Below are 25,983 nucleotides of genomic sequence, written 5' to 3'. Positions count from 1 at the left end.
AGACAGAGAGGGATCAGGGGAAGGGCAGAGAGAGAGGGAGACAGAATCCGAAGCAGGCTCCAGGCTCTGAGCTGTCAGCACAGAGCCCAAGGTGGGGCTCGAACTCAGGAACCTCAAGATCATGACTTGAGCTAAAGTCGGTTGCTTAACTGATGGAGCCACCCAGGCGCCCCAAGGTTTTTATATTTTTAAGTGGATAGACAGAGTAAAAAAAAAAAAAAAGTTGCCACATTAAAATCACATGATATTAAAATTCCTTTTAGGGAATCTGTTTCAGATTCTGTATCTCCCTCTCTGCTCCTCCCCCACTTATGCTCCGTCTCTCACACATGAATAAACGTTAATAAACAACCAAATAAAATATATGCATTTCCATGTCTGCATATAATGTTTTTACTGGAACATGGCCACGTTTGCCTGTGTACTGTCTACAGCTGCTTTTCGGCGTCCAGGAGCAGGGGCGGGTGGCGGCAACAGAGACTGCTTAGCCCCCAAAGCCGGAAACACCCTTTAGTCCTGTAGAGAAAGTGCGCGAACCTAGTTTCTCGGGCCGCCCTGTCCCGGATTTCCTCTGGTAGCATGCTACGGAGGAACGTGTTTGTATGACCACGTGGAAGGAAACTGTGGTCTTTACCATAAGCTGCTTTATGTAATGAGCATCCTGTTTCCCAGACACTGGTTTTCACATCCTTTCTGAGCTGACATGACTTGTCAGCTGCCGGCCTGTTAGCGAGTTCACGCTGACGTGTGAGTGTCAGCTCGTCTAAGCAATGTGTTTTGTTTTGTTTTGTTTTGTTTTGTTTGAGTTTATTTATTTATTTTGAGGGAGAGAGCGACAGCATGAGTCGGGGAGGGACAGAGAGAATCCCAAGCCGGCTCCGTGCTGCCAGCGCAGAGCCCAGTGTGGGGCTCGAGCTCATGAACCATAAGATCGTGACCTGAGTTGAAACCGAGTCAGATGCCTAACCAACTGAGCTGCCCAGGAGCTCCTGGCTAAACAATGTTGTTTCGGTATATTCTCGGTGGAAAGAAGGGCTTGGGCCTCCCAAGACAACAGATGTGAGAAAAAGAGTATAGCACACAAGTGGAGGACAGACGAGGAAGAAGCGAGCCCTGCCCCGTGTCCCCAGGTCCCAGTGGGGGAGACAGACCAGGCTCTCTGGCCTCGACCTTGGCTCTAATCCCGCTGTGGCTGCTTCTGATCTGCCACCTGGTGTTTATGCAGGGCTTGCCATGTGTCAGGAAGGGGTGTGGGCACCGCATGTACTATTTTGTTTAATCCACGAGATAAGCCTGAGAGGCAAGTTCTACTAGGATCTCCGCCTCACAGGCGAGGAAAGTGAGGCCCATGGCATAGGGCACATGGGAAGGAGACACAGAAACACGCGTGGGAGGGGGAGGAGAAGGACACCAAGGCCTCTTGGAGCCACTCCCTCTCCTGAGCTGGGGGACCCAGGACATCTGTTGGGAGCCTTCGCCGGCCTGGCTGGCCTGTGGCTCCTCTATTCGGCTCTGCCTGGTGACGGGGGAGGGGCGCATCAGGAGCAAAGGGAATTTTCCTCATTTCCTGCTAGCCTTTTTTTTTTAATGTTTTATTTATTTTGATACAAAGAGAGACAGAGCATGAGAGGGGGAGGGGCAGAGAGAGAAGGAAACTGGAAGCAGGCTCCAGGCTCCGAGCAGGCTCCAGGCACAGAGCCTGATGTGGGGCTCGAACCCACAAATGTGAGATCTGACCTGAGCTGAAGTCGGAGGCTTAACCAACTGAGCAACCCAGGCGCCCCCCTGCTAGCCTTTCCCTCACCTTCACCTCCTCTCATCTGTGGTCTTTAAGGCAATGCTCTCCCTAGTTGTTGGGGTTTTCCTAGACCTAATGAACCTTGTTTAAAAAATGACACAGGGCTGGGGCACCTGGGTGGCTCAGTGGGTGAAGTGTCTGACTCTTGATTTCAGCTCAGGTCACGATCTAATGGTTTGTGAGTCCGAGCCCTGTGTCAGGCTCTCTTTGCAGTTGGTGTGAAGCCTCCTTGAGGCTCTCTCTGCCCCTCCCACTCTCTCTCAACAATAAACAAACATTAAAAAAAAAATGACACCGGGTTGTTTTGTCTTCATAGTAAAGGGGATTGAGGAGAAAAACCTCACGCTAAAAATATTCTTGGTTCTGCACCTCCTGCTCCTTCTGCGGGTTCCTGCAGGAGCCATCACCCAGTGTTTCTAGGGTGTGCCATCCATTTACCTGACATCTTTAAAGAAATCGCTGGCTGGAACTGAAAAATAGCCTGCTTCTGCGGCAACCTCTCTCTGCAGTGAGGGGAGCCCAACTGCCAATGGATAACCCCAGAAACCCTCCCTGGGGGCACCTGACCCTCATCACTGAGATGGAGAGGACAGGACAGGAAGGTGGGAGAATGGGTAGGGCCTGCGTGTCTGAGACAAACAAGAGAAGTCTCCGTGCGCTCCGCTCCGCCTGGTGCATGGAGGGCGTGGGTAGCGTGAGGTCCACGTGGCCAGGACCCGGGTGAGGGTGTGGGGCCGCTCGGCCACAGTGGGGGGAGACTAAGGAGCTCCTGGGGAAAGGGTATCTGCCCGCAGCAGAGAAAGAACTGGTCCCAGAACTTGGCCAGGGCTGTGGGTGGGTTGGGGTGGGTGTTTTCAGCAAACAAGTGCCGGCCTGACCTTTCCTAGCGGTGGAAGCAAACTCCCGGAAGCGGAAGCGCAGGGCTGCATGGAGGAGGGCACGCAGTGCAGGCGGTCCACCGCCCTGCGCCAGGAAGCCTCGTCCAGGAGAGGTCCCCCACCCGCCCGCCCCGAACGCAGCCGGCAGAGAAACCTCTGGAAGGCCGGGCCGGGTCACCGCCGCAGGCTCCTCGGCTGGGATCCACTCCCACGAGGCACCCTGGGAACACACTGAACAACACAATCCTATGGCCCGTTAAAAACTGGCGGAACCAGTGCAAAGGCGGAAGCACAGGCGAGTCCCGCCTGCAGGGGGCGCACGCGCGCCCGGGGCCCTGGTCTGCGCGGCGTCAGGGTGCCCGCGGCGGTGGGACAGCAGGCTTTCAGGCCGTTCCTTTCTCTACCACAGTCTGGCCCTTGAATTCACACTGAACCTTAACCTGTTTGGCTCTGCCTTTTCCACAAAAGTGCAGATTTTCGGGGTTGAGTGTCAGCTGCCCGGAGTGAGTGCTTCTCTAGGTGGATGGCTTCCGACGTGGTGCCCTCTGACGGGTCAGGAAGCTCCCGTCGCGACACTCCCACGGGCAGTCCTCTCGCAAGGGCTCCGAGAGCAAGAGGAGACGTGAGCCTGTCCCGAGAGCTTCCGTGGGAAGATTCCCGGGCCCGGGCCCCAGAAGTAAATGGTCTCAAGGCCGCGTAGAGATGGCCGCAGAAGCTTCTAAGATGCACCTCTCTGCTGAGGGAGGCCACCATGGTCTCCGAGCAGTAGCTCCTCGGTGTCGCGGACACCAGCAGGCAATCCTCCCAGAGCCACACACCGAGCTTTGTCTCAGAAAGGATTTAAGACGGTTTGTAGAGACTCCTCTGTGTGGCAAGTCGTCCCGCAATCACGTCTGTCGCCTCAGTCACTTCCCAGATACCTGAGTCCATGGCCTCGTGTCCACTATGTCCCGCTCCACTTCTCCTTGGTGGCCCTGTGGAGACTGAGGAGGACCCAGCCCTGGCAGGAAGCTCCTCCCCAGGACTCCAGCAGAGGCAAGACCATTGCTGCCACAACCATCCCTCTAGGCGGGGAGAAGGGTGCGAGCACTGTGGGAACGTTAGCAACCTCGCCCAGGATGCCTCTATTTACCTGTGTGCTCGGTGACTTCCCGCTTATGCCTTCAGCGCAGGTGTCAGCCCGTGGACGTGTAGACTGCCCCCTTTCTACCTCGTGAAATAGATGATACGGAATTAAAAAATACTCATGGAAACATAAAGCATTTATTATTGCTATAATCAAGGCAAGATCTCTGAAAACAATTGGCCTTGAAAATGGAAAGAGAATCAGAACCGTTATTCACGAGTTTACAGTTTGTTCTTTGCTGTTCAGACTTTACGGTTTCACACACAGCATCTACCATGAGACGGACCTTTATTATACAAGAGGAAGAATAAAGTTGGAAGTCACAAAGCATGGCTTAACTACCTCACTAGCTACCTGACTTCAGACACATCACTTACTCGCCGAGAACCTGTTTCATCGTGTGTTTAAAGAAAAGAAAAAAAGGGCAGAGGGGCAGGCGCGAACCCAGGCCCTGGAGGATCTGCTGAGAGCGCGGCTGGTCACTCCGAGAAGGTGAATGACGTTGCTAGGTACGCCCGAAACAATGATACACACCAGAGCGTCCCTAGTACCAGAGCTCGTCCCCTCACAGGGAGGGGCAGGAGTCCTCCTCACGCAGTCTACGTGCGTGGCAGCCTTCGTGACAGTCACCGAGCATCAGACATCTTGGGGCAGGACAAAGGATACTAGTGACCAAGCCTCCAAACTTGCTGAGGAAGGAGCTGGCTTGACAAGCCACGTACGACGGACCCAGCTGTCCTAGAAGCGCTTTGTCAGTTTTATTCTACCTTACTCTACATCTGTACAGGCAATAATAAAAAGGCGATTACACAATTCAGTGAGCTTTAGCTAGTTTCAAGAATAATGCATGCAGTTACAAATGAGAGGTAGAAACACTGTATTAAAGACCTAAAAATACAAACATCATATAAATAAATGTTCAAATTAACTGCTGGAATTTCATACAGATAAATAAGGTAAAAATTACATTACTTCGTCAAAGTAAAGGAAAAACCATGTTTTTGTCTTTATCAGTACACTAAAATTAGATTAATGCCAAAAGAGCTTCTGTGCAATCTGTCAGAGTTCAGATGATATCATCTAAAGGACAGAGATAAGAGGATTAAAATTGGAGAATGGCTTATTCAAGTATTCAAGCAGATGAGTAAAAGAAACCAAACAACACACAACGGAGGAAGTTTCCAGAGGGATGTTAACTGCCCGCATTCTCCAGGACTAGCTATTTGGTGAACTGTCAGGATTAACGTGAAAAATACACAGTAGGCTGGAGAGAGCTGCCCATTTTCCTAAGAGAAAACAAACCTCATTTTTCACTGACTTCATGTAGAAACTCTACATCACTAACAAGCCTTTAGGTCGCCAACTTTGTTTTGACCCTACTAGGAGATTCTTGAGACTCTCCCGATTGATACTTTTTCTAATACTGCCCAGATAAACCTGGCCTTCAGTAAACCTAGAGACCACAGGCATAACGCACATTCTGCATGCACAATAAAAAAAAAGAAAAAAAGACCAAAAGCAAACAAGCAGCAACTCAAAAATACCACTGAGAAAATCTGTTATGTGCAGATGAACAGGTTAAAAAAATGCAAAGGTCCACATGAACAGAAGTGTTTACCGTTGAAAAGTCCACTAGACATGTGAATTCTGGAAAGGGCGTGTGTATAGAATATAATCAAGTAAAATATTTTAAACAAGTCCATTGTGCCTCAGTTAGTTTTAAATTGCAAAATCCAATACACAGCTGTTTTAATAAATTAGTGCAATATGAAAGATTTTGGAAGATTAACATGTGTCCATATTAGATCAAACAGAAGATTTCACAATTTCTTCCAAGAACCTTCTTTCAGCTTGTTCTTAGGCTATTTCTTCCTGAGCTGTTTAAGGATGCGTGCTCAGACTTAGACAAACCTACCCCAGATGTTAAACTGCCCGGATGAGATGTAGTTTGTTTTTGTCTTCTTAACTTTTATACCTCAGTGGGTACGTGGAATTTCACGCCCTGCTCTGATGAACGGAGAAGAGAGCCGCTCGTTTAGTTCCATTCTTAACCATCTGTAAGAATAACCGCACTGATCATGCTATTTCTACGGTACATTTATTTACCAAGCTCGAACTGGGAGCCAAGTGGAATGCTCTTGCTTCTGCTCCTGCAAAGAAAAGGGGAGGGGTGGTGTCTCCGATAAGGCAGATTTCCTACAAGGATGCAGTTTTTGTGAAGTCACTGCTTGCTCTTTGGTAGTCACCGGGGAGAAACTGCAGTTTCCCGGGGATGGGGAACCAGTACCCGGGCCGCCGTCCCGGACCTCACTCCTCAGCGCCACCGCCGGTCCAGGGCCGGGCCGGCTGCCGCTCACAGGGTCGCGGTGCTGCCGCAGAGTGCTGACAACCTTCTTTCAATACTCGTTTTATCTAGAAATAAAGTAAATTCATAACAAAAGTCATTTCTGTTTTCAAAACCAAGGGCAGAACTAATGAAAGAAACAAAACAAAAACAAAAGCAAAAACTACTCTCTACCTACATCCTTGTCTCTATTCTATCTTTGCCCCAAAGTCAACCATTCTGAAGACTTTTTCTTCTTTCTGCTGGATAATTGTTTAGACATAATTTCTAGCTCAATGATGTGCAGGAGAAAATGTAGGTTAGCACGTCAAAAAAAGAACATTTAGGTTTTAACAGCTAGCTTGCTCAGCATAATTTAAGAATTGCGGTCCCCTTGTGGCTCCAAAGGGTCCACCACCACCTCCTCCTCAATAGCTAGGGCTTATATTTGATAAATGATATCATCATCCTGGCATTTTCTCAGTCTCCACTCTGTTGTCTGTACCAGATCTGGGGTACATAAAATCTTCATAAAATTCTTTTTCTTTTTTAATGTTGATTTTTGAGAGAGGGAGAGAGCACAAATGGGAGGGGAGGGGGCAGAGAAAGAGGGAGAAAGGCGATCTGAAGCAGGCTCTGTGTCGAAGCCCACAAGGCTTAAAAGAGTTGTATGTTTTGTTATTTGACAATAAGAACAGAGTTCTCTACATACTCTAACACGTCTTCCAGCACGGTCATGCAGGATAAAAACCCAAAGCCATCAACCGATCCGTTACAAGCGCTATCTGCGCTCCTCCAACAACTCTCTCGTCTTTTAGGAGCAGCAGACCACAGGAAGGGCCGGTGATTCACCCGAAGTTAGGAAGCCCAGAGTCAAACCCGGGCAGTGCGACTGGGAACTCCAAGCTCTTCCCGCCTCACCCACGGGAGGGAACTCAGGTGCCCTCAACCAGCACACCACTTTCCGAGTCAACTTACATTTCTGTACGTTTTCAATATCCGCAGGGTCCTGGAGAATCTTAGTGAGGCCTTCCAGAAGAAGGGCTGCCTTGTGATAGCGATAAACAATGTCCTCCGTCTGCTGGAACATCTCATCCAGGGCTGCAGACTGAACCTGAAGCCACATCAACAAGAACAAGAAGATTCCCAACTTTTCCAAGAAAATACACATCCATGTGGGCAATGCAGCTTTAACTGACATCTGACATTTTGACGAAATGATATAATCTACCAAACTATATAAAACCTAAAGACTCATCAGATGAGCAATATAAAGGAGCTTCTTGATGGAAGAGTTACTCTGCCTTCAAACATAATCCCGTACTCGAGAGATTCACGACTCATAAAATTTGTGCTTCTAAGTTGGCTCTTCTTTGGCTACACTAAAAAGTTTAAGCATATGCTCTCACACCAGGGCAACCTGACATTTCACTAAGGGAGATTTTGTTATAATAAGATAATTAAATGGTGTTAAAAGTCACTTATTAGCTTCTTAGGCAAAGACTTTCCTGGCGCCATCAGAGGTGTTTACGAGTGCCAGGCGCTGCGCACGCCGCGAAGGAGAACCCGGTCTGGAGGCACGCCCCGGCCTGACGCCGCCGCGTGCTAATCCCAGGGGGTACGCGGTGCGGCGGGAGGAAGCCCGAGATGGGGCGGAACGCGTACCAGATGTGCCCAACCCCGCCGTGGAAGGCGCGGATTAGGGAAAGCCTCCAGGAGGTGATGTGTAGGCTGAGTCAGAAGGTGCAGAGGTGATGAGAAAGGTGGACAGGGGCTTTCCAGAAAAAGGGGAGAGTAGTACTATGCACAGGTCATGACGATTCGAGAAGTTTTCCCAATGGTATTCTGATTTCCTTGTTAAAAAGAAAACCAAGGCCCAAAATGGCATCACTTAGGCCAGGTCAGTAAGACAGACTCCCTCACCTGACGGCGGTTCCACCCCCAGATGTGAAATCTTGATCCTGTCTACACGGCATTTCCTGGTCAGCACTAGGAAATTCATTGCTCGACCCCTTCCGGTCCCCTAGGTGGGCACCTCTGCCTGAACAACGCACTCCTTGCTAATGAAGCCTGCTCCGCTTTTTCACTACCCCCTTTTCCCTTCAAACACCTTTGTTTTATTTAGCTCAGTAGCGATCTCCTGTGTGCTAGATGGAATGTGGCCTGATGCATCAATCATTTAACAAAAGCCAATGAGATCTTCAATTTAACTTGGCTGAATTTTGTTCTTTAACATTCTCTTTACTTGTTAAATGACAGGACTTGCCAGTAACCCAGTATCCCAATGAGTACTTGCCAATATGATGTTTCTTTCAAAAAATACTTTAAAGCCACTTAAATAAAGCAAATAAAATGGGCACAGAAAATCCATTCTGAAAGGGAAGAAGAAATAACTCAACACGAGTGCTACCACCACGAAGTCCGCCATGCAGCCAGGGCAAAGGGAGGGACTGAGGTTACACGGCTCTTATTATCAGACAAGAAAGCAGTAACGTAACTCCTTAGGAGAAGACATTTTTCTTGGGACAAATTTCTAAAAATAATCTTATCATATGAAGTCTCAATTAAGCATAGACTGCTATAGTAATGCCTATGATTCAGATCAATAGTTCAGAGCAAAATAATGTATGTTATTTTCACCAATTGGTTTATACTCCAAAGTTATTTTCATTTGACTTTTCATAATGGCTTTCAGAAAAAGGCCAAGGGTAATATAACTGTACAATTCAAAGTAGACATATTTTGGGAGGAGGACTTATTATGTTAATGTGGCAAAAATAAGATTGCTCAATCATCTCCCCCCACTAACCTACTTAACAATCCCTGACTTCGTCACTACTTCAGAGCAACTTTCCCCCAGGAGACAGAAACAAACGATTTCCAATAGTATACCCAAATAATTGGAAAAGCAGATTTTACTTTGTGTCTATCCTTCAGTAAGGCCAGTAAGTGGAATCTGGGCACAGGAACTTTTGTGGACTGGTGAGCAGAGTGGTATTTTTTTCTCATGTTTTATTATGCCAAAATTTCTTAGTAGAAAATGCAGATAGAGATGCAGCCAAAGCTTTTAGGTGCTAAGTGTAAAAAGATTAGATCGTGCGGAATGTTAGCAATTTTTAAGAGGTACAATAACACTCTACCAAATGCAGTAACTACGGTACCTAATGTATCACCTGTGCTCACGTCCACGTCCCCTCCAGTAAGAGGTTATCACAGTCAAGGGCACAAGCTATTTTTAAAACAAGAAGGTCAAATAGATGCTCTTAAATAATATTAAACCGTAGAAAAGGTTACCATCTCTACAGCACAATTATAGATGAGTTTCTCTGCAGTCACGCTGTTGATTTCATCAATAAATCTCTGTTTGTCAGAGAAGAAGCGGGTCAGCTTTTCCGTGAGCTTCTTGCACATGGTGATGCAGTACTTATATCGTTCATTCAAATTTTTGACAACTGAAAGGAAGTTGAGATGAGAATTTTAATTTTCCTCCAAAAATAAAGTCACAGTGACATGCACCTTTCCTGCTGATTTAAGGAAAGTGACACTAAATGATTATGGAAAAAAATGACTGGGGCAGGAGTGGGGGCATGTCTGGGTGGCACAGTCGATTGTGTCCAACTTCAACTCAGTTCTCACGGTTCATGGGTTCAAGCCCCGCATTGGGCTCTGTACTGACAGCTCAGAGCCCGGAGCCTGCTTTGGATTCTGTGTTCTGCCCCCCTCTCTGCCCCTCTCCCACTCACACTGTATCTCTCTCTCTCAAAAATAAACATTGGAAAAAAAAGACAGGAAATCAGGAAATCAGATTCTTTCACATGTTCTTTTCCAGTTCAGAAAAGCACTTCCGACTGTTTTCTGTATCAATTAAATGGCAAAAACAAAAAACAGAAAAGTCAGCACCTTTGCCCACCTAAGAATATTTAAATGTTTTTTTAAATGATTATCTATCTATTTTGAGAGAGAGAGAGGGAAGGAGCAGAGACTGTGGAAGGGAGGGGGGAAAGAAAGAGAGACAGAGATAGATAGAAAGAGAGAGGGAGGGAGAGAGAGAGTGTCTCAGGCAGGCTCCATGCGGTCAGCACAGAGCCAGGCTTGGGGCTCGATCCCACAAACCGTGACATCATGACTTGAGCTGAAATCATGAGTCTGAGGCTCAACCGCCTGAGCCACCCAGGCGCCCCTACGAACAGTTACTGACACAGGGATTCCTCACAGCAAACTCTCAGTGTCACGGGGAAAGGGGCAGCTTGGACTGCCACGCGCCCCCCATACCTTGTTTCACCGCCGTGGACGGGCTCAGTTTCCCGGACTTGATCTGGGCTTTGGCGAGATGCAGAGACGCCGCCAGGAGCTGCGCCGCCTTCATGTACAACACCAGCTGCTCCACCCGCCTGTGCCCAGAAGACAGCAGAGTGTTACCCTGGGGACCGACATGCCAGACTCCGCTCTCGACGCATCAGGGCACCATTAACACAGCATTTCTAAAGGAGTGGCATTCTCCTTGATATTTGTGATGCACAAGTAACTCCAGAAGGAAGAAGGTTCACGGAAAAAGATGTGTTTGTGCTTTGAACACAACAGGTCTACTCAAATAAAAATTGGTATGATCCCTTTATCATCAAATATCTTCGCCAGGATAAGGTACAAAGAGAAGGCAATGCTAAGGTTGCAGACTCTTCAAGTCTTGGCCCATACAGTGAAATCTAGCACAATGGAGAAACTCAGGGCTCCCTTGAAGGGTTTCACAATGAGACGTGATCTCTGGTGTGTGACAAGGTCTCCGTGTCAGACCTTGAATTTAGACGTGAATTTACAGAAAGCATGAGGTGTGTGGCAGTGAAGGACAAGGGAGCACCTACCCCCAGTCTTTGCTCAGCTGGCTGATCTGGTCCACGACCACGCTCTCCTGGATCTGGTAGAGGGAGACAGCGGACGCGCACAGCCCCGGGTCCCCGCCCCGCGCAGCGGTCAGGTCCAGCACGCACTCAGCGAACATGAGCATCACGCTGAGGTGGCGCAAGGTGTCCGTGTGCTCCCGCTGCGGCAAAGCCAACCGGTCTTAGGAACTCTCAGTTAGGAAGAGGCGCATACTCTTTTCTGTACATAAACCATGGCCGATGCTAATGTTTTTCTATACTTATGAATATCAGAATGAGCACAACATGAAGATTTTTAAGTTCCAAAAAACTAGTAAGAAAATAAACACGGGTGAAACCAAATGCAGGTGTGTGCATGTGTTAGTGTGTGTGTATGAGAGCAGCTACACAATTCAGTGGCAAAGGAATGAGGCCACTGTGCTTTTACCAGAGAAACAAAAACAAAAATTAACACAACCCCAAAACCAAACAGTTAAATCAGTATATTTGAGACAAAAAGATGACCAAATAAATATCAGGATTTTAAAGGATATTCTTTACACTAAACCACATTTCTTGCTAGCTTAGTAAATTCTACCGACTTACTGTTTCAGAGATGTTTTATTTTAATTTCTGGTGGGTTTTCAGTTCACACTGATTCCTAATAGTGAGCTGTTCACTTAGTTCAAGAGGGGAGTACAGATATAATAGCATGCATTAAAAATGAGTATTCTAAAAGTAATTTTTTTTTTTTGAGAGGGCACAAGTGAGCCAGAGGCAGAGAGGGGAAGAGAGAGAATCCCAAGAGGGTGAGAGAGAGAGAGAGAGAGAGGGAGGGAGGGAGGGAGAGCGAGAGGTGGGGCTCACCCAGAGCAGGACTTGTGCTCAACTGATGCGGGGCTCAAACTCACGAGCCCTCAGATCACGACCTTAGCCAAAGTCAGATGCTTAACCGACTGAGCCACCCAGAAACCCCAAATTAATGTTGTTTTGAGATGTTTTTAGCTATAAATATTTTTTGAAATCTCAAATAAGACTAAGCTTTTCATTGTCCTTTTATGATGAACAAAGGATGAGGACCATCTCCTAGAAAAGGAGAACAAACCAATTAACTTTTGAAAGTCTCTGTGCTCTCTGACAGCACACTGGGCTATGTATTCCAATACGCTGGAAAATGAATCAGAGCACAGTTTGTGTCTCATCTGATGGAGACCGAAAAACCTCTGAAAACTGCTTCCTCAATCTTAGGACTAGATTATACGTTTTCAAAATTATGACTAAAACTACTACAAAATCACTACTAAAACTTTGCATGCAACATTTTATAACTTATATGTGAAATATTTAACTCCCACTCATGCAAAATAAAAATGTTAGCTGGAGGCCCAGCACAGAGAGGGACTTTGTTGTCTGCTGGCCTGGAGAACTGAGCACGGTAACTTGAAATGCTAGTGGAGTGAGCATTGTAACTGGGCACCGAGGACACAGGGCAGCTGTGGGTGCAGTCCTGGAGTCTGAGGAAACGGACTGGCCCAGGCTCTGTCACTGGGAACGGGTGTTCAGCCTGCTGCCGGCTAGGCTGTGGCCCCCGTGGGACCAGCCCCCCGAGGGAGGTGCCAGCCTGCAGCCGTGAGCATCTGCGGGCAGGTTTATTTCTGGCACGGCGCTTTACTGTTTTACAAGCCTCCGTGTATTATTTGCATCTTATGAAGAAAAGCAAGTGCTGAGACTCAAAAGGCATGGCTTCGGGACAAAGACTGTGCTTCACAAGTCCCATAACTAGCACACAGACTTCAGATTAAAAAACAAAATCTGCAGGTGTCACCTCCTCTCAATCAAAGCTTGTCCTGGACAAGTGTCACTGTCAACATTACTCTAAAAACATATCAGCAATGTGTTTCAAAGAGAAAACACAAGGTAAGTTAAAGAGAAGAAAAAGCTTCAGAACTTTTGCACATTCATCTCACTAGAACATTCCACGGTGCTGCCAGCATCACAATGACAAGCTCTCTTCCCTACCTCCATCAGTGTCTCCTCTGGCAGTTCAGGGGCTTCGAAGGTGAGGAGCCCCTCCAGGCTGGGGGGTGAAGCACCGTAAGGCATGTGTCTGAGAACGGGAGCCGCCTCCGCTCCCGGAGGGGAGCACCCCAGGCAGGGCCCGGGCGGGGAGCCCAGGCATGGGCGGCCGCTGGCGGAGCACAGGGAGCCTCCGGAGCCACTGGAGCCCGCTGCAGGGGGACAGGACACGTGACACAGGGCCCGCGGTGAGTGCCGCTCCCCTTCTCCAAGGAACAGAGGGAATGTTAACAAGGAAAGTCACTGAGCCCCAAGTTCCCCTTCACTCCTCATTATACGTACATTTCACAGACATCATCATGGCTGGTTTTAAACTAATTTATAACATGCCCATCTCTCCCTGTTGCTCAGTAGTCTTTATAATTGTATAAATGTAGTCAATGCAGAGCAGTTCACTAAATTTTTATATGTAATGATTATTGGAAGATTTATACTATTTATTTCTGATTTTCGCATCACAATTAACACTGTAATGAAATCCGAAGTTTCCCCTTCCTTTGAATGGTTCATTTGTGACTGATACTCTGAAGCAGTATTATAAACAGAAATGGGATTTCCACAGAGCAAGTGTGACACTTTTACAGCTTTTACAGCTCTTGGTGGGAACTGCTGACCTGCCTAGGACTGGAGCCGTGAGGAGGCACACCGGTCCCCCAGCCCGCAGCCACACTGCGCATCGCAGTCTTCTAGCGTGGGCTTAGTTAACAGGCATAAAACGTTACTTTCGGGGCGCCTGGGTGGCTCAAGTCGGTTGACTGTCCGACTTTGGCTCAGGTCATAATCTCATGGTTTGGGGGTTCGAGCCCTGCATCAGGCTCTGTGCTGACAGCTCAGAGCCTGGAGCCTGCTTCAGATTCTGTGTCTCCTTCTCTCTCTGTCCCTCCCCTGTTCATGCTCTGTCTCTGTCTCTCAAAAAAAAAAAAATTGTAAAAAAATAAAAATAAAAATAAGTTACTTTCTGCTGAAAATGGTATTTTATTATTTAATACTTCTAATAATCTAAAGAACAAGATTATTAGCTCTACCTCCTCTCTGTTATCAGTTTATAATCCTTTGCTTATTAATCTACTGACATCGTGATTGGTCACTGAATCGGCGTTGGAGAACTCAGAGAACACACGTCCAGTATAGAAGATGATGTCACATGAGAACTCATTTCAGGTCCAATCTAAATACTTTCTTCATTTAGGGTATTAACAACCTATGTATAGAGTATGGAAGATGATAAAAACCATCTACTGACCTATCTAACTGTAGATAGGATTAAATGCAAAGATTGGGACCTAAGGTACAAAAATGGTAAAAACTTGGGTTTCTAAAAAGAACGAAGCAAAGTCAAACAATCATCTACCATTTCAAAAACTTTACTAGAGGTGCTAAGTTGAGCCTCTCGTATCAGCGAGGAAGTACCATGTAGGCTTGCCGCTTCATCATGGAGAAGGCACACGTCTACTCTGTTACTATGTTATTATAAATACACAGCACTTTTATAAAGCCCCCCCCATACGGTCCCATTCACACCTTACAACCCGCTAAGGTAAAGAAAATGATGACGTCCCTGTCACTGGTAGAGAAACGGAGTCCAGAGCGGTCAAGGGACTTGTCTCAGTCACACCATTAAGTCATAACAGAACACTGCGCTCCCAACACTAGTCAAAATCGTAAGAAGACAATTCTTCACCTGAGGTTGTTCTTGTTCGAAGGACCATATGGGTACAAGTGGGGGCCGTGGCACTGTGTGGAGGAGATCCTACAGTGAACAGGACAGCCCTGGAACTTGCTGCTGTTCCTGTGGGAGGTGCCAGCACCACACCACAGGCTCCTGCCGGGGCTGCGGTGAAAAGTTCACAAGACGTTACATCGCTCTGGTAGTGTTTGTTTGGGGGCTGGGATTGGAGGGAGACCTATACTTTCAAGTTAGGCTTGTTTTTGCAATAAGCATTTATTACGCTTAAAATCAGAAATGCAACACAGGTCTCCACTAGCAGTGCTTTGCCGTGATCTCTTCACGGCTGTGAGTCATCCCCCCAAGCCTTGTCTGCAGAGTCCCTTCCATAAACTCCTAGTGAGTGACCTGCATCACACCTGTTGAGGACAATTTGAAGACGTGGAAACCAAGCCCTCGGAATAAAAACGTGAGGGCCAAGCTGCAGGGAGAACAGGCGTCTCCACAGTGAAGAGCTTGAGAAGCCAGAGAGCGCGGGGACGGGAGCGGGCCCAGTGTCACAGGGGCCTGACGGGCTCGGCGGGGCTGAAGGAGGTACGGAGAAAAGTGAGCAGAATGAACAAACTGAGCGGAATGAACAGAAGTCATCCAGAGCTTTTTCACATTCGATCATCTCAAAAACATTACATTTCTGAGGCCAAAGAAAGGAGGCAGGGGTAAGAACACAGATCACAAATTTAAAGGTAGATATATTGAACCAGACAAAAAAACCTGCCATCAGTGTCCATGATCCACAACAGAAATAGCAAACTTGAAGCACCTAGTGAACAGAGTCCATAAAAGTCTTCTGGGGAGTAAGGGCACCGTAAGTGGAAGTCAATCAAGTAGCACCGATTGTGTGTGAGAGGTACAAAACGGCACAGAGATTCCCTCTACATAATATTGCTATGATTGTGTTTTATTAGGTCTACATGTATTTAAAGATGGTCATGGGGATAGCTTAAGGGCCAATGATCCTATTGTTTTTTAAAGTCTTATGTTTTTCCTCCTATCAGGTCTTTGTTTTCAGAAAAAAGTTTCATGATTAGAGAAACGGGCAATTTCAAATGCTGATAATAAAGTTCATGCTGAAGAGGGAAGAAAAAGAGAATAAAAATCATCAAACATCCAAGATGCATTTTCTGCCGAAATATTAAGGAAAAAACGTGGTTTCACGCACACAAACTTGGACTGAAATCATAACATATATTCATGTAGAACTTACATAACCTATAAGAATAAATCTATTTGTGAAGGAGAATGAGACATACTCTGGTCTTTCAAAAAAGCTATTTTCAAAAACTGTCCCAACGAGTGACTGACTTGTGGTAGAGGGCACACCGAAAAATCACTTTCAGAGCGCAGAGTGCGAGGGACGTCGCAGACCTGCTCCTGAGGTCACCATAACTGGTGAAAATGATGCTTTAAAAAACTACCACTTAAAGCCGCTGTAAAATGTCCTGAAGGCATACAGGAAATGAAACATCTCTTCAAGAATATCTAACGCATCTCAGGAAGAACTGGGTCTCCTCCCAGCCCCTACTCAGAGGGCGGAACCAAGGCCCGTAGATGAAATCCTAGAGCTGCACTGCCCTCAGCTCAGTCCACTTGTCGAGCAGAGGTCTCACGCCTGTAGAGAAAGACAAGCCAAAAAGACCAGAGGCTTCCACCCCACCCAGCACCCCCTGCACAGAGCAAGGGAGTCACTCTAAAAGAAATGGGCCCTCTCCTCACACCTAGCTCTAGAGAAGGGTGCCCACGATTTCCAAGGTGGCGGAGGAGGCAGAGAACAAGGAAACGGACTTTATTTGAAACAGATCACGAGAAAGCTCTCACCTGAGGGCACTGTCAAAAACAATGAAGATCTGGGTGGTAAACACTGGGGAGGCTGCTGGCTCAGGAAAGCAGCAAGCCAGCGAACAGACCACCTAGAAGTTTAACAGAGAGAACCAGAGAAAGGGACAGCTATGGAAAGCCCTCCTGTGGTCAGAACGAGGCTGAAAGACTGGCTTCAAAGACTACTTGTGCGAAAGGGCCAGAATTTAATCAGACAAGACCGTGGAATGACTTATGTTCATAGAATCTGTCAGAAATAGTGCACTCAGAGGGCAAGTAGCAGGGGCCGCCAGCTGGGTGTGATACCAACAGAAGGAGGCAGCCTGGAGACCAAAGGAAAGGTCAAAGAGGGCCTTGTCAAAGCCACTGTCATCCAGGGGCGCCTGGGCAGCTCAGGCGGTTGAGTGTCGACTTTGGCTCAGGTCATGATCTTGCGGGTTTGTGGGTTGAAGCCCCGCGTTGCGCGGTGTGCTGACAGCTCGGAGCCTGGAGCCTGCTTCAGATTCTGTGTCTCCCTCTTTCTCTGCCCTTTCCCTGCTCACACTCTTATCTGTCTCTCAAAAATAAACAAACATCAAAAAAAAACTACAACAGTGACCACACACAGGAAGAAAAACAGAAGCTGCCCTTGAGAGGGCTCAAATGTCAATGGCTAAACTAAAAAAAAAAAAAAGACAAAAAATAACAAGTGTTGGTAAGGATGTGGAGAAAAAGGGACCCTCATGCACTGTTGCACATACATCCGTCTGTATATCTAAGAAGCTCAACAGACTGAAGGTAGGATGAAGTCAAAGAAATCCACAGCTAGATAAACCAGAGTAAAACAGGAGCTGAAGACGAGGAGACAACCTTGGGAGCAGCAAGAGGAAAATGACCTGTCACATACAGGGGTTTCATTCAATGTACAGACTGACTTGGGGAGTTAACAATCTGAAGTCTTCTGATATATAAACACGGGGTTTCTTTCCATTATTTAGGTCTTCTTTAATTATCTTACATAGAACTGTTTTCTCAATGTCATTTTCAGATGGTTTCTTGCCAGTGTGTAAGAAATACAGTGGGTTTTTGGATATTGATCTTGTACCCTGTCATGCTACTGAATTTATTAGTTCAAATACTTCTTTAGTGGATTACTTGGGATTTTCTATATACAGGATCATGCCACCTGTGAATAGTGGTGGTTTAATTCTTCCTTTCCAAGCTGGGTGTTTTGTTTGTTTGTTGTATTGTTGTAGTCATTTTGCTGAGTTGTCCTGGCTAGAGCCACTGATGCAATATAAAACAGAAGTGATGACATAAATATCTTTGTCTTGTTCCCGGTCATGGGAGAAAAGCATTCAATCTTTCACCATTAAACATGATGGTATTGTGGGTTTTTCACAGATGCTCTTTATCAGGTGAGTAAATTCATTTCTATTCCTAGCATACTGAATGTTATATATTAATTGATTTTCATATGTTAAAGCATGTGAAACCAAGAATAAATTTCATCTTAGCAGGTGATGCTAATATTTATGATTAAAACTCAAGGACCCAGGATAACCAAAACAATCTTGAAAAAGACAAATAAAGGTGGAGGACTCACATTTCTTTGGTTACTATAAAACTATAGTAATAAGGCAGTATGATACCAACATAATAACAGACATATAGATTGATATAACAGAATTAGAGTCCAGAAATAAACACATTTATAGTCAACAGATTTGTTTCAAGGCTGGCAAAACAATTCAATGGAAGAAAGAATAATCTTTTCAATAAACGATGTTGGAACCACTGAATATCCACACACAAAAGAAAGAAGTTGGACTCCTACATCACACTGTCCACAAGAAATAAGTAAAAGTAGATCACAGATCTAAATGTCAGAGCTAAGGTAAAAAAAACTCTTAGGAGAAAATATAGTTAGCCCAGGGTCAGATGTTATTTAAGGAGGGGTGTCTGGAGAAACTCAAAAACAACAGAGAGAAGATTAGCCTGACACCTATAGGCATCACTAAGAACAGCCTAACACCTAGCCAGGAAAAACAAAACAAAACAAAACAAAAAAACCCTCATACTATGTAACTCAATTCCTTCATCCAATATATCATGTCAGGCTTTCACACACAAAAAATTAAAAGAGAAGCTAAAAGGTGAAACTAGTTTGATGAGACAGTAACCATCAGAACCAGACTCACTAACGGCAGAATGGAATTATGAGATTAGAAATTTAAAATAACTATGATTATTTTGCTAAGGACTCTAATGGAAAAAGCAAACAACATGTAAGAATAGATGGATAACACAGAGAGATGGAAACTCTATGAAAACAAGGAAACATTATACATCAAAATCCTCAAAACAGAAATGAATAATGCATCTGATGAGCTCATTAGTAGATGGACGTGGCGGAGGAGAGAATCAGTTGGCTTGGAGCTATGTCCGACATGGACTTCCAAAACTGGAAAGCAAAGACAAAGGAGAATGAACACAAAAACAAAAACAGAATATTCAAGAACTTAAGACAACTCCAAAAGTATAACATACACGTAATGGGAATATCAGAGGGGGATGAAAAGAGAAAGTAATAGAAGAAATATATGAAGTAGTAATGATAGAATTTTCCAAAATAAATGAGAGAACCAAATCACAGATCCCAGGAATCTCAGAGAACACCAAGAAGGATGAATACCAACAAAATCACACCTTGACATACCATATTCAAACTGCAGAGAAAAAATCTTGAAAGAAGCCCAAGAAAAACACCTCACCTACAGAGGAACAAGGGTAAGAATGACATCGGACTTCTCTTCAGAAACCACGCAAGAAGGAAAAGAGTAGAGTGTTCTCTCTGGATTAGAAACCACGTTTACTCAGATACCTGTTGGTCCAGAGATTTCCTTCTGTGGACTCTAATGGGAGAGTCAATTAAAAAATTCTAGAAAAACCAGAACAAAAAGATTACAGTAGTGACCTCAGATTTAAGTGTATATGATAATTCTGTGGAGAGCTCATTAGAAATACAGAGTCCTCGAATCCATTCCCAGAAAATTTGATTAAACAAGTCTGGGTTTGGGTCGACAATCTCCTCTTTGTTGTTATTTTTTGACCATCAGTCCAAGTAATGTAAATGTGAGTCTGTGGACACAATACTTCCTGAAACAACTATGGACAGGCCAGGGGAGCTAAGTGATCCATGACCTATGTTTTTTTATAGGATCTACTCACTGTGTAAGAAATGCTAAGCTAACTTTGGCGAGTATTGTCCTACCAATAAAAACCAATCTTGGGAGAGAATTCCTTCTAACTCCTAGCTGTTGATCATCAAGATACCTAACAAGCCCCCATCTAGACATGCTGAGAAAGAAGATGAAGTGGCAAGGAGTGGGTAAAGAAATCTGGGTTAGTACATTAACGAACAGTCAACAGAAGCAGATAGGTGAAATAATCTCTTCCTCATGCCCTCCCACACAGCCAGAGATGTCCATGCACTAATGCCTGGAAATCCTAAGTAGGCTACGTTACATGGCAAAGGGTAATTGAAGACGCAGATAGAACTGAAATTGCTAATCAGCTGGCTTTAGAATAAAGAGATTTCCCCAGATTATCCAGTGGGTCCAGTGTAATCACAAGTGTCCTTTAAATGTAACCTAGGGAGGCAGTGCGTCGGAGTTGAGACTGGTCCTCTATGGGAAGGGGACCCAAGCCAAGGGATGACGGCAGTCTCTAGACGCTGGAAAAGGCAAGGACATGCATTCTCCCCTAGAGCCTCCAGAAGAAATGCAGCCTTGTCAACACACTGATTTCAGCCCAGAAACACTGACTGCAGACCTCTAACCTCCAGAAATGTATGCTAATACATTTATGTTGCTTGAAGCTACCGGGCTTGTGGTAATCTGTGGCAGCTATAATAGGAAACCAATGCATGCATTAACAAATTACCTGCCTAAAAAAAAAAAAAAATCACATTTGTCTTACCTATATCCATTGGTCGTTCTGTATTTAAACTGTCTGTGCTGCCCTGATGTCCACCTAAAGGTATCTTTACTTGTTGATCTGATAATTTCCCAGTACTAACAGACCTAAAAAGAAGAATGATGTTAATAATGGGAAAGTTACACTTTAAAATCCAGACACTTAAATAATAAGGGGTATATAAGCCAAGCCACAAAAGGGTTAATGGGAAGTCAGAGAATGAGGAGACAAAAAATAGATATCAAACAATTCAAGGCAGAGATGAACTTCAAAAACCAAAATAAACAAAAAGCAGAGATAGAGCAATCAGGAAATTCAGCGAGAGCTTTGTACTCAGTTACAGGAAGCACCTGTGGTTTTCAGAGATCCTAAATGCACACAGTTCATACTAACCATGTGGCATAAACCAGCTACTCAACTAAGTTGGTCTGGTTGTCGTTATACCAGAAATATATGTACTATTACAGTTTTCATATTAAAGCTGGAAGGAAATACTTTTACCTGCCAAACACGGCCTTGCTCTGCTGCTCAGACTTCTGCCTCTCACTTCCTTGCACTAAGAGACAGTGAGAGCATTCCCGTGGGTCGCTCCCGTCTTTAGATTGCCCTTCAGAAGGCCCATGACGAGTAACCAAGGCTAGCAGGTTGGAAGACGCTTGCGTTTTAGGTATTTTGAAAGGAGCTGTGGTCTGAGGAAGAAACATACGAAAGCTAGTTACTACAGTGTGGACGCCATTCAGAATTGGCAGGCTGCACGGCGCGGCACTCAGGAGCACACGTCAGACCCAGAGTTGCACGCTGACTCTCACTTTTGGACATCCCTTCACACCCCGTAGCCTCATTTTGCGGATTAAGTAGGTTAACGTATGTAAAGCATTCAGGAAGTAAAGTACTTAAGGCTGTGCCTGGCACACAGCAAGTGCTCATTAAATTGTAGATATTCTCATCATGAATCTTTTCCCTGGTGTTCGGTAGTCTCCTGATCCACGGTTTCGCTTTCCACGGTCAACCTCGGTCTGGAAGCTGGCGCCCCTCCTTCTGCGGTGTCACCAGGTCAGCAGGAGCCTCACACTGCGCCCCAACACCTACATCACTGAGCCCCCTCCCTCCCAGCACACAGGCAGTTTATCACCTCCCATCATCGCATCTCAGGTGGTGCCCACAGTGCGTTATGATATTCTGGGAAAGAGACATCACATTCATATAACTCTTATTGTAGCATACATAACTGTTCTCTTTTGCTATTAGTTACTAATCTTTTATTGTGCCTCATTTATACATTTAACTTTCTCATACGTATATATGCATAAGAAAAAAGCAGTATACATAGGATTTGGTACTATCCGTGGTTTCAGCGGTTTGCTGAGGGTCTTGCAGCAGGTCCCCTGGGGGTAAGGACCACTCTCCCTAACCATGCAGGCTCATGCCCTACTGTCAAGAGCTCAGCTGAGCTACTCCACAGTCTTCCTGCCTCTGCATTCATCTTATGTGGTCACAGGGCCTGCAGGACCTAAAACTGACCTTGAGCCCCTCGTGCAAGCATGTGGCCTAGACAGCAGCCTGCACAGTCACAAGGAAATGTAAGTTCTGGATAGGACACCTCCAATAGCCCTGGTCATCACAAGTCTCCCCCAGGCTTTCCCCTTAAATGTCCCATGGATAAGACTGTGGAGCTTACCAGAATCTCATTCTTTTGGGTTTAGTAGACCAATTTAGCCCAAAGAACTCCATCCAGGGACCCTAAAAGAGTATGTGCCCCCAGGTGCTGTCTCTCTCTGTCTGCACCTGCCTTGACAGCCCCATGTGGCCTCTTGAGGCTTGCCAGGTCCTTCTGCCAAGACACGTGAGTAACGGGCTTCTCTATTTCAATTTCTCTTGTGGTCTACTGTTGAACCTTAACAACATCCAGCACTCTGTGCTCCATTTAACACACGTTAATTAATTTGACAAAGTCCTAACCGACAAAAGAGTTTAACAAACATACCTTGGTCGGAGAGCCGATGATTGTTGGTAAAGGAGACTTAAAGAGCCAGTCTGAACTCCGAGGAGAGGACCCCATGTGCTTGGTGGGAGAGGTTCCCAGGCCTCCAGGCCGACTGGGCTGAGGTGAGTAGCTGTACCCAGCCCCCGTGTGGGACGGGCACACGGGGTCTGAGTGCTGCTTTCTGAGCTTCTGCTTGTTCTGGTAGATGTCGGTGAGGGTAGGGGCGCTCTGCAGTCTAGCGCCCAACAGGAGAGACTGTGGGGACTGGGCCTGTGGCACTGGAGAACCTGCCAAGAACGCAGGCAATGATCACCCAAAGTGCAGGGCAAAACTTAACAATTAAGACGATTCTTAAAGTGAGAATTCTACTGAATGCCAGGTTTTTCAGGAGATATTTTAAAAACTTTATTTGGCAAGCGACTATTTTTAGACATCTTTTACAAATCAGTAACAAGTCCACGGTCACTGGGATTCTCAAGAGACAGAGGAGTTAGTGATGATGGGTATGTTTGCCATTTTTATCAGCAGCTAGCAAATAACTCAGATTAATGTATGGTCTGATGAGCACAAAAGAGAACGACATCATAAATTGTTAAAGTTAATGAAAACTACAAAAACCCATATTGAACAGAATGATTTCTACTCTTTATATGAATACATACTTGGCGATACCAATGTAATAGAAGAAACTTTTCAAAGCAACCTAGAATAACCCTGTATATACAGATACATATACAAAGAAAATTAGATAATACACTTTTCTGGGATTTTATTTTACTTGTTTAAAAGTAACAAGCATATGGGTAATTCATTTTTTATCAGTTTCATTAATGAAATTCATTTATAACCTATAGAGTCCTATTCTCTACAAAGAAAACACTTGTTTCATGGATATTCTTGCCTCTTAAGGGCACACCAGATCAAGAGCCTGAGAAATAGGGTGTTTCTGTTTGCTTGTTTTGAGAGCGAGTGCACACACATGTGCATGAATGAGCAGGGGAGGGGCAGAGACAGAATCTCAAGCAGGCTCCACACTGTCAGCATAGAGCCCAATGTGGGGCTTGATCCCACGAACTGTGAGATCATGACCTGAGCTGAAATCAAGTGTCAGACGCTCAAGTGACTGAGACCCCCAGGTGCCTGGAAATAGTGTCTTGATACGGTGAACAGTGGGCAACAGCAAGAGAAATCCCCACACAAACCTTGTTGTTGCCAACTTAAGGTCTACCAAGTAAGCCTGGAGCTTTGGTTACAAATTTTTGTAGCTTCTTGCAAGCCAAACTACCACCAGTAATACTAAGGATGTATGAATCTCCTTAGTGACCTGCAAACATAATCTTCCCCAAAAGGAAACTGGAGCTTTTGCTACTGACCACTCCTAACTTACTCTCTTCCTAAATCTGGGATTTTATCTTTCAGAGCTGGGTACTGTTGTGTGTGCATGTGTGCGTATATGTGTATATGCATGGATGTGTATATGTGCATATATGTGTATATACACGTATACACACAAATACAAAAAATCAGCAGCAAAATGTTATGATCTAGAGAAAGTTATCTAAAACTTATTTTTAGGGAAACACAAAATATGAAAAACTAAGAAAAGAGTGATTTTCTAAGTAACACAGGATTCCTTTAATTGGCCAACTCTTCAAATGCACATCTAATAAAATTTGACCTACAAAAGTGTGATTTACACAATCTTTTCAGGCATATACATATTACATAATAAAGCAAACATCTCTATTTCCTGTTTATCTCAGGTAGCTCTTATCAAGAATAGTAATCACTGCAATGAAATTTCATTTTCAAGATTGATTTTTCATGATCTTTGTGACAATGACCAAAATTTAACTCAGTTACTTAATTTCTAAGACTTACTTTCATAAAATAATCATCTACCCAAAGAGAGATACTTTATGGTTTATAGGATAGACTAAAACACATAGATCAAGAGTCTAAACAACACGATTAACAGAGAATGTATTTCAGACTAGTTCTTCTATTTTGATAAGACCAAGAAAACATAAGTCAAATCCACTTATAACAGGATTAAAATGATTAGTATACCAAGTATATTTCCTACCTGATGAGTTTCTACTCCTGGATTCATGACCCTGAGGATGCCCACAGCAGCACTGACTAAATTGCTCAGGAATGGTACCAACTATGAAGCGGGAAATGGGGAAAAGGAGGAGAAAGGATTTAAACCAATGAAGGATGGAAACGGGTAACATGCACAAATTGCACAGGACATTATAGTTCACAAAATTTGATTAGCAAAGACTTGTTTCTGCTGACACTTACTGAGCAGCCCACGTGCTGAGTGCTGGGCGCACTACCAGCAAAATTACTGTATACTCTGCTTGAAGCAAGACCGCCAGGAAAGAACCCATGTCAACAAACCGACACCGTAACAGGCCGCTAGTTTAAGACAGAGAAGGACAGCGAGCTGGCTGTGTCCGAGGCGTGTGGAGCCACAGGGGGCACAGCTGACGGCCCAGCCGCTGTCCCTCTGCACCCACCATGTTCCTGAGGCTCCTGCCAAGGCCTGTTCCCCAGGGCTGCGTCCAGACAATGACCGCAAGTGGGCGAGGCACTAATTCAGGCCATCCTGGCAGGTCAGGGAACCTGGACAACGCAGTGTCTGGGGACACTCGCTGGGCCGGGCTCGAATGTTCTGTGAGTTCCCTGCCCACCCCTCCGAGCTCCCTTTCTCCCTCACAGGAGTCAGATCTGAAGGGGCTCCCTCGGACTCCTGTCCCCCACCCTGGATCCATCACAGATGTCTCCCCAGTCACTCTGGCGTGTCTTTGCAGCTACCTTCCCTGCACCTAGTTTAAGAGCCCAAACTAACAGGAGGAAGAGCTAAGGCGGCCCAGGGAGTTTAAGCAGACAGGAGGTACAGGTCTCTAGAAACAAGAGGCTCTGACCAACAGGCTAGGTGGGCAGGCCAGTAACCGTTCTGAGGAAGGGCCTTTTCCTTGAGTGCAAGGATAAGGCTTGGACCTGGTCTCTGGAGACCCTGAAGTGCCCCAGGAGCTGCGGAGAGCGTGAGGGGGGCCAGGATTTTGTTGAGACAAGATTTTTCAGCTCAGAAACAGCTCCAAAACCATTGCAGGTGAGGTGGTGAAATAAATTTTTAAAAACATTATCATTACGGTTTTGTGTTTTTTTGAATCAGGGCTCCTGGGCACCACTTCAGTCCTTTTCACTCTGCCTCCTGAAACTTTCTCACGTGCCCTCACTCTTATTCCAGCAGTTTTGCCTGAGGGCGGGGCACTCTTCTTTTAGAAGTAAAAAATATATAAATATATTCATATACATTGAGGGGGGCAAGTTTGGGATCTGCACCGTGAGGCCTCGAGACCTGGCGCCCGGGCCCCTCTGCACCCCTGCCGCTCCCCCTACACTGGCGAGATCTCTCCCACAGTCTGCAGTCGC

At 45.6% G+C, this 25,983-nt stretch overlaps 1 protein-coding gene across 1 annotated transcript in view; it reads right to left on the bottom strand.

Moving 5' to 3' along the window:
* Positions 1 to 3,920: 3,920 nt before the first annotated feature.
* Positions 3,921 to 25,983, bottom strand: part of ULK2 (unc-51 like autophagy activating kinase 2) — an 80,148-nt gene continuing 58,085 nt past the window's right edge. The window contains exons 16-25 of the mRNA XM_029929243.1: positions 24,626 to 24,706; positions 22,540 to 22,826; positions 21,057 to 21,244; positions 20,559 to 20,662; positions 13,001 to 13,209; positions 10,985 to 11,163; positions 10,398 to 10,516; positions 9,420 to 9,577; positions 7,104 to 7,239; positions 3,921 to 6,214 (exon numbers count right to left, since the gene is read on the bottom strand). Of these exons, the coding sequence (XP_029785103.1) occupies positions 6,156 to 6,214; positions 7,104 to 7,239; positions 9,420 to 9,577; positions 10,398 to 10,516; positions 10,985 to 11,163; positions 13,001 to 13,209; positions 20,559 to 20,662; positions 21,057 to 21,244; positions 22,540 to 22,826; positions 24,626 to 24,706 (1,520 nt within the window). The 3' untranslated portion in view covers positions 3,921 to 6,155. The remainder of the gene's footprint in view (positions 6,215 to 7,103; positions 7,240 to 9,419; positions 9,578 to 10,397; positions 10,517 to 10,984; positions 11,164 to 13,000; positions 13,210 to 20,558; positions 20,663 to 21,056; positions 21,245 to 22,539; positions 22,827 to 24,625; positions 24,707 to 25,983) is intronic.

This window comes from Suricata suricatta, chromosome 17 (assembly GCF_006229205.1).
Source record: "Suricata suricatta isolate VVHF042 chromosome 17, meerkat_22Aug2017_6uvM2_HiC, whole genome shotgun sequence".
Classification (NCBI taxonomy): Eukaryota; Metazoa; Chordata; class Mammalia; order Carnivora; family Herpestidae; genus Suricata; species Suricata suricatta.
This window is presented reverse-complemented; position numbering and strand designations above follow the sequence as displayed.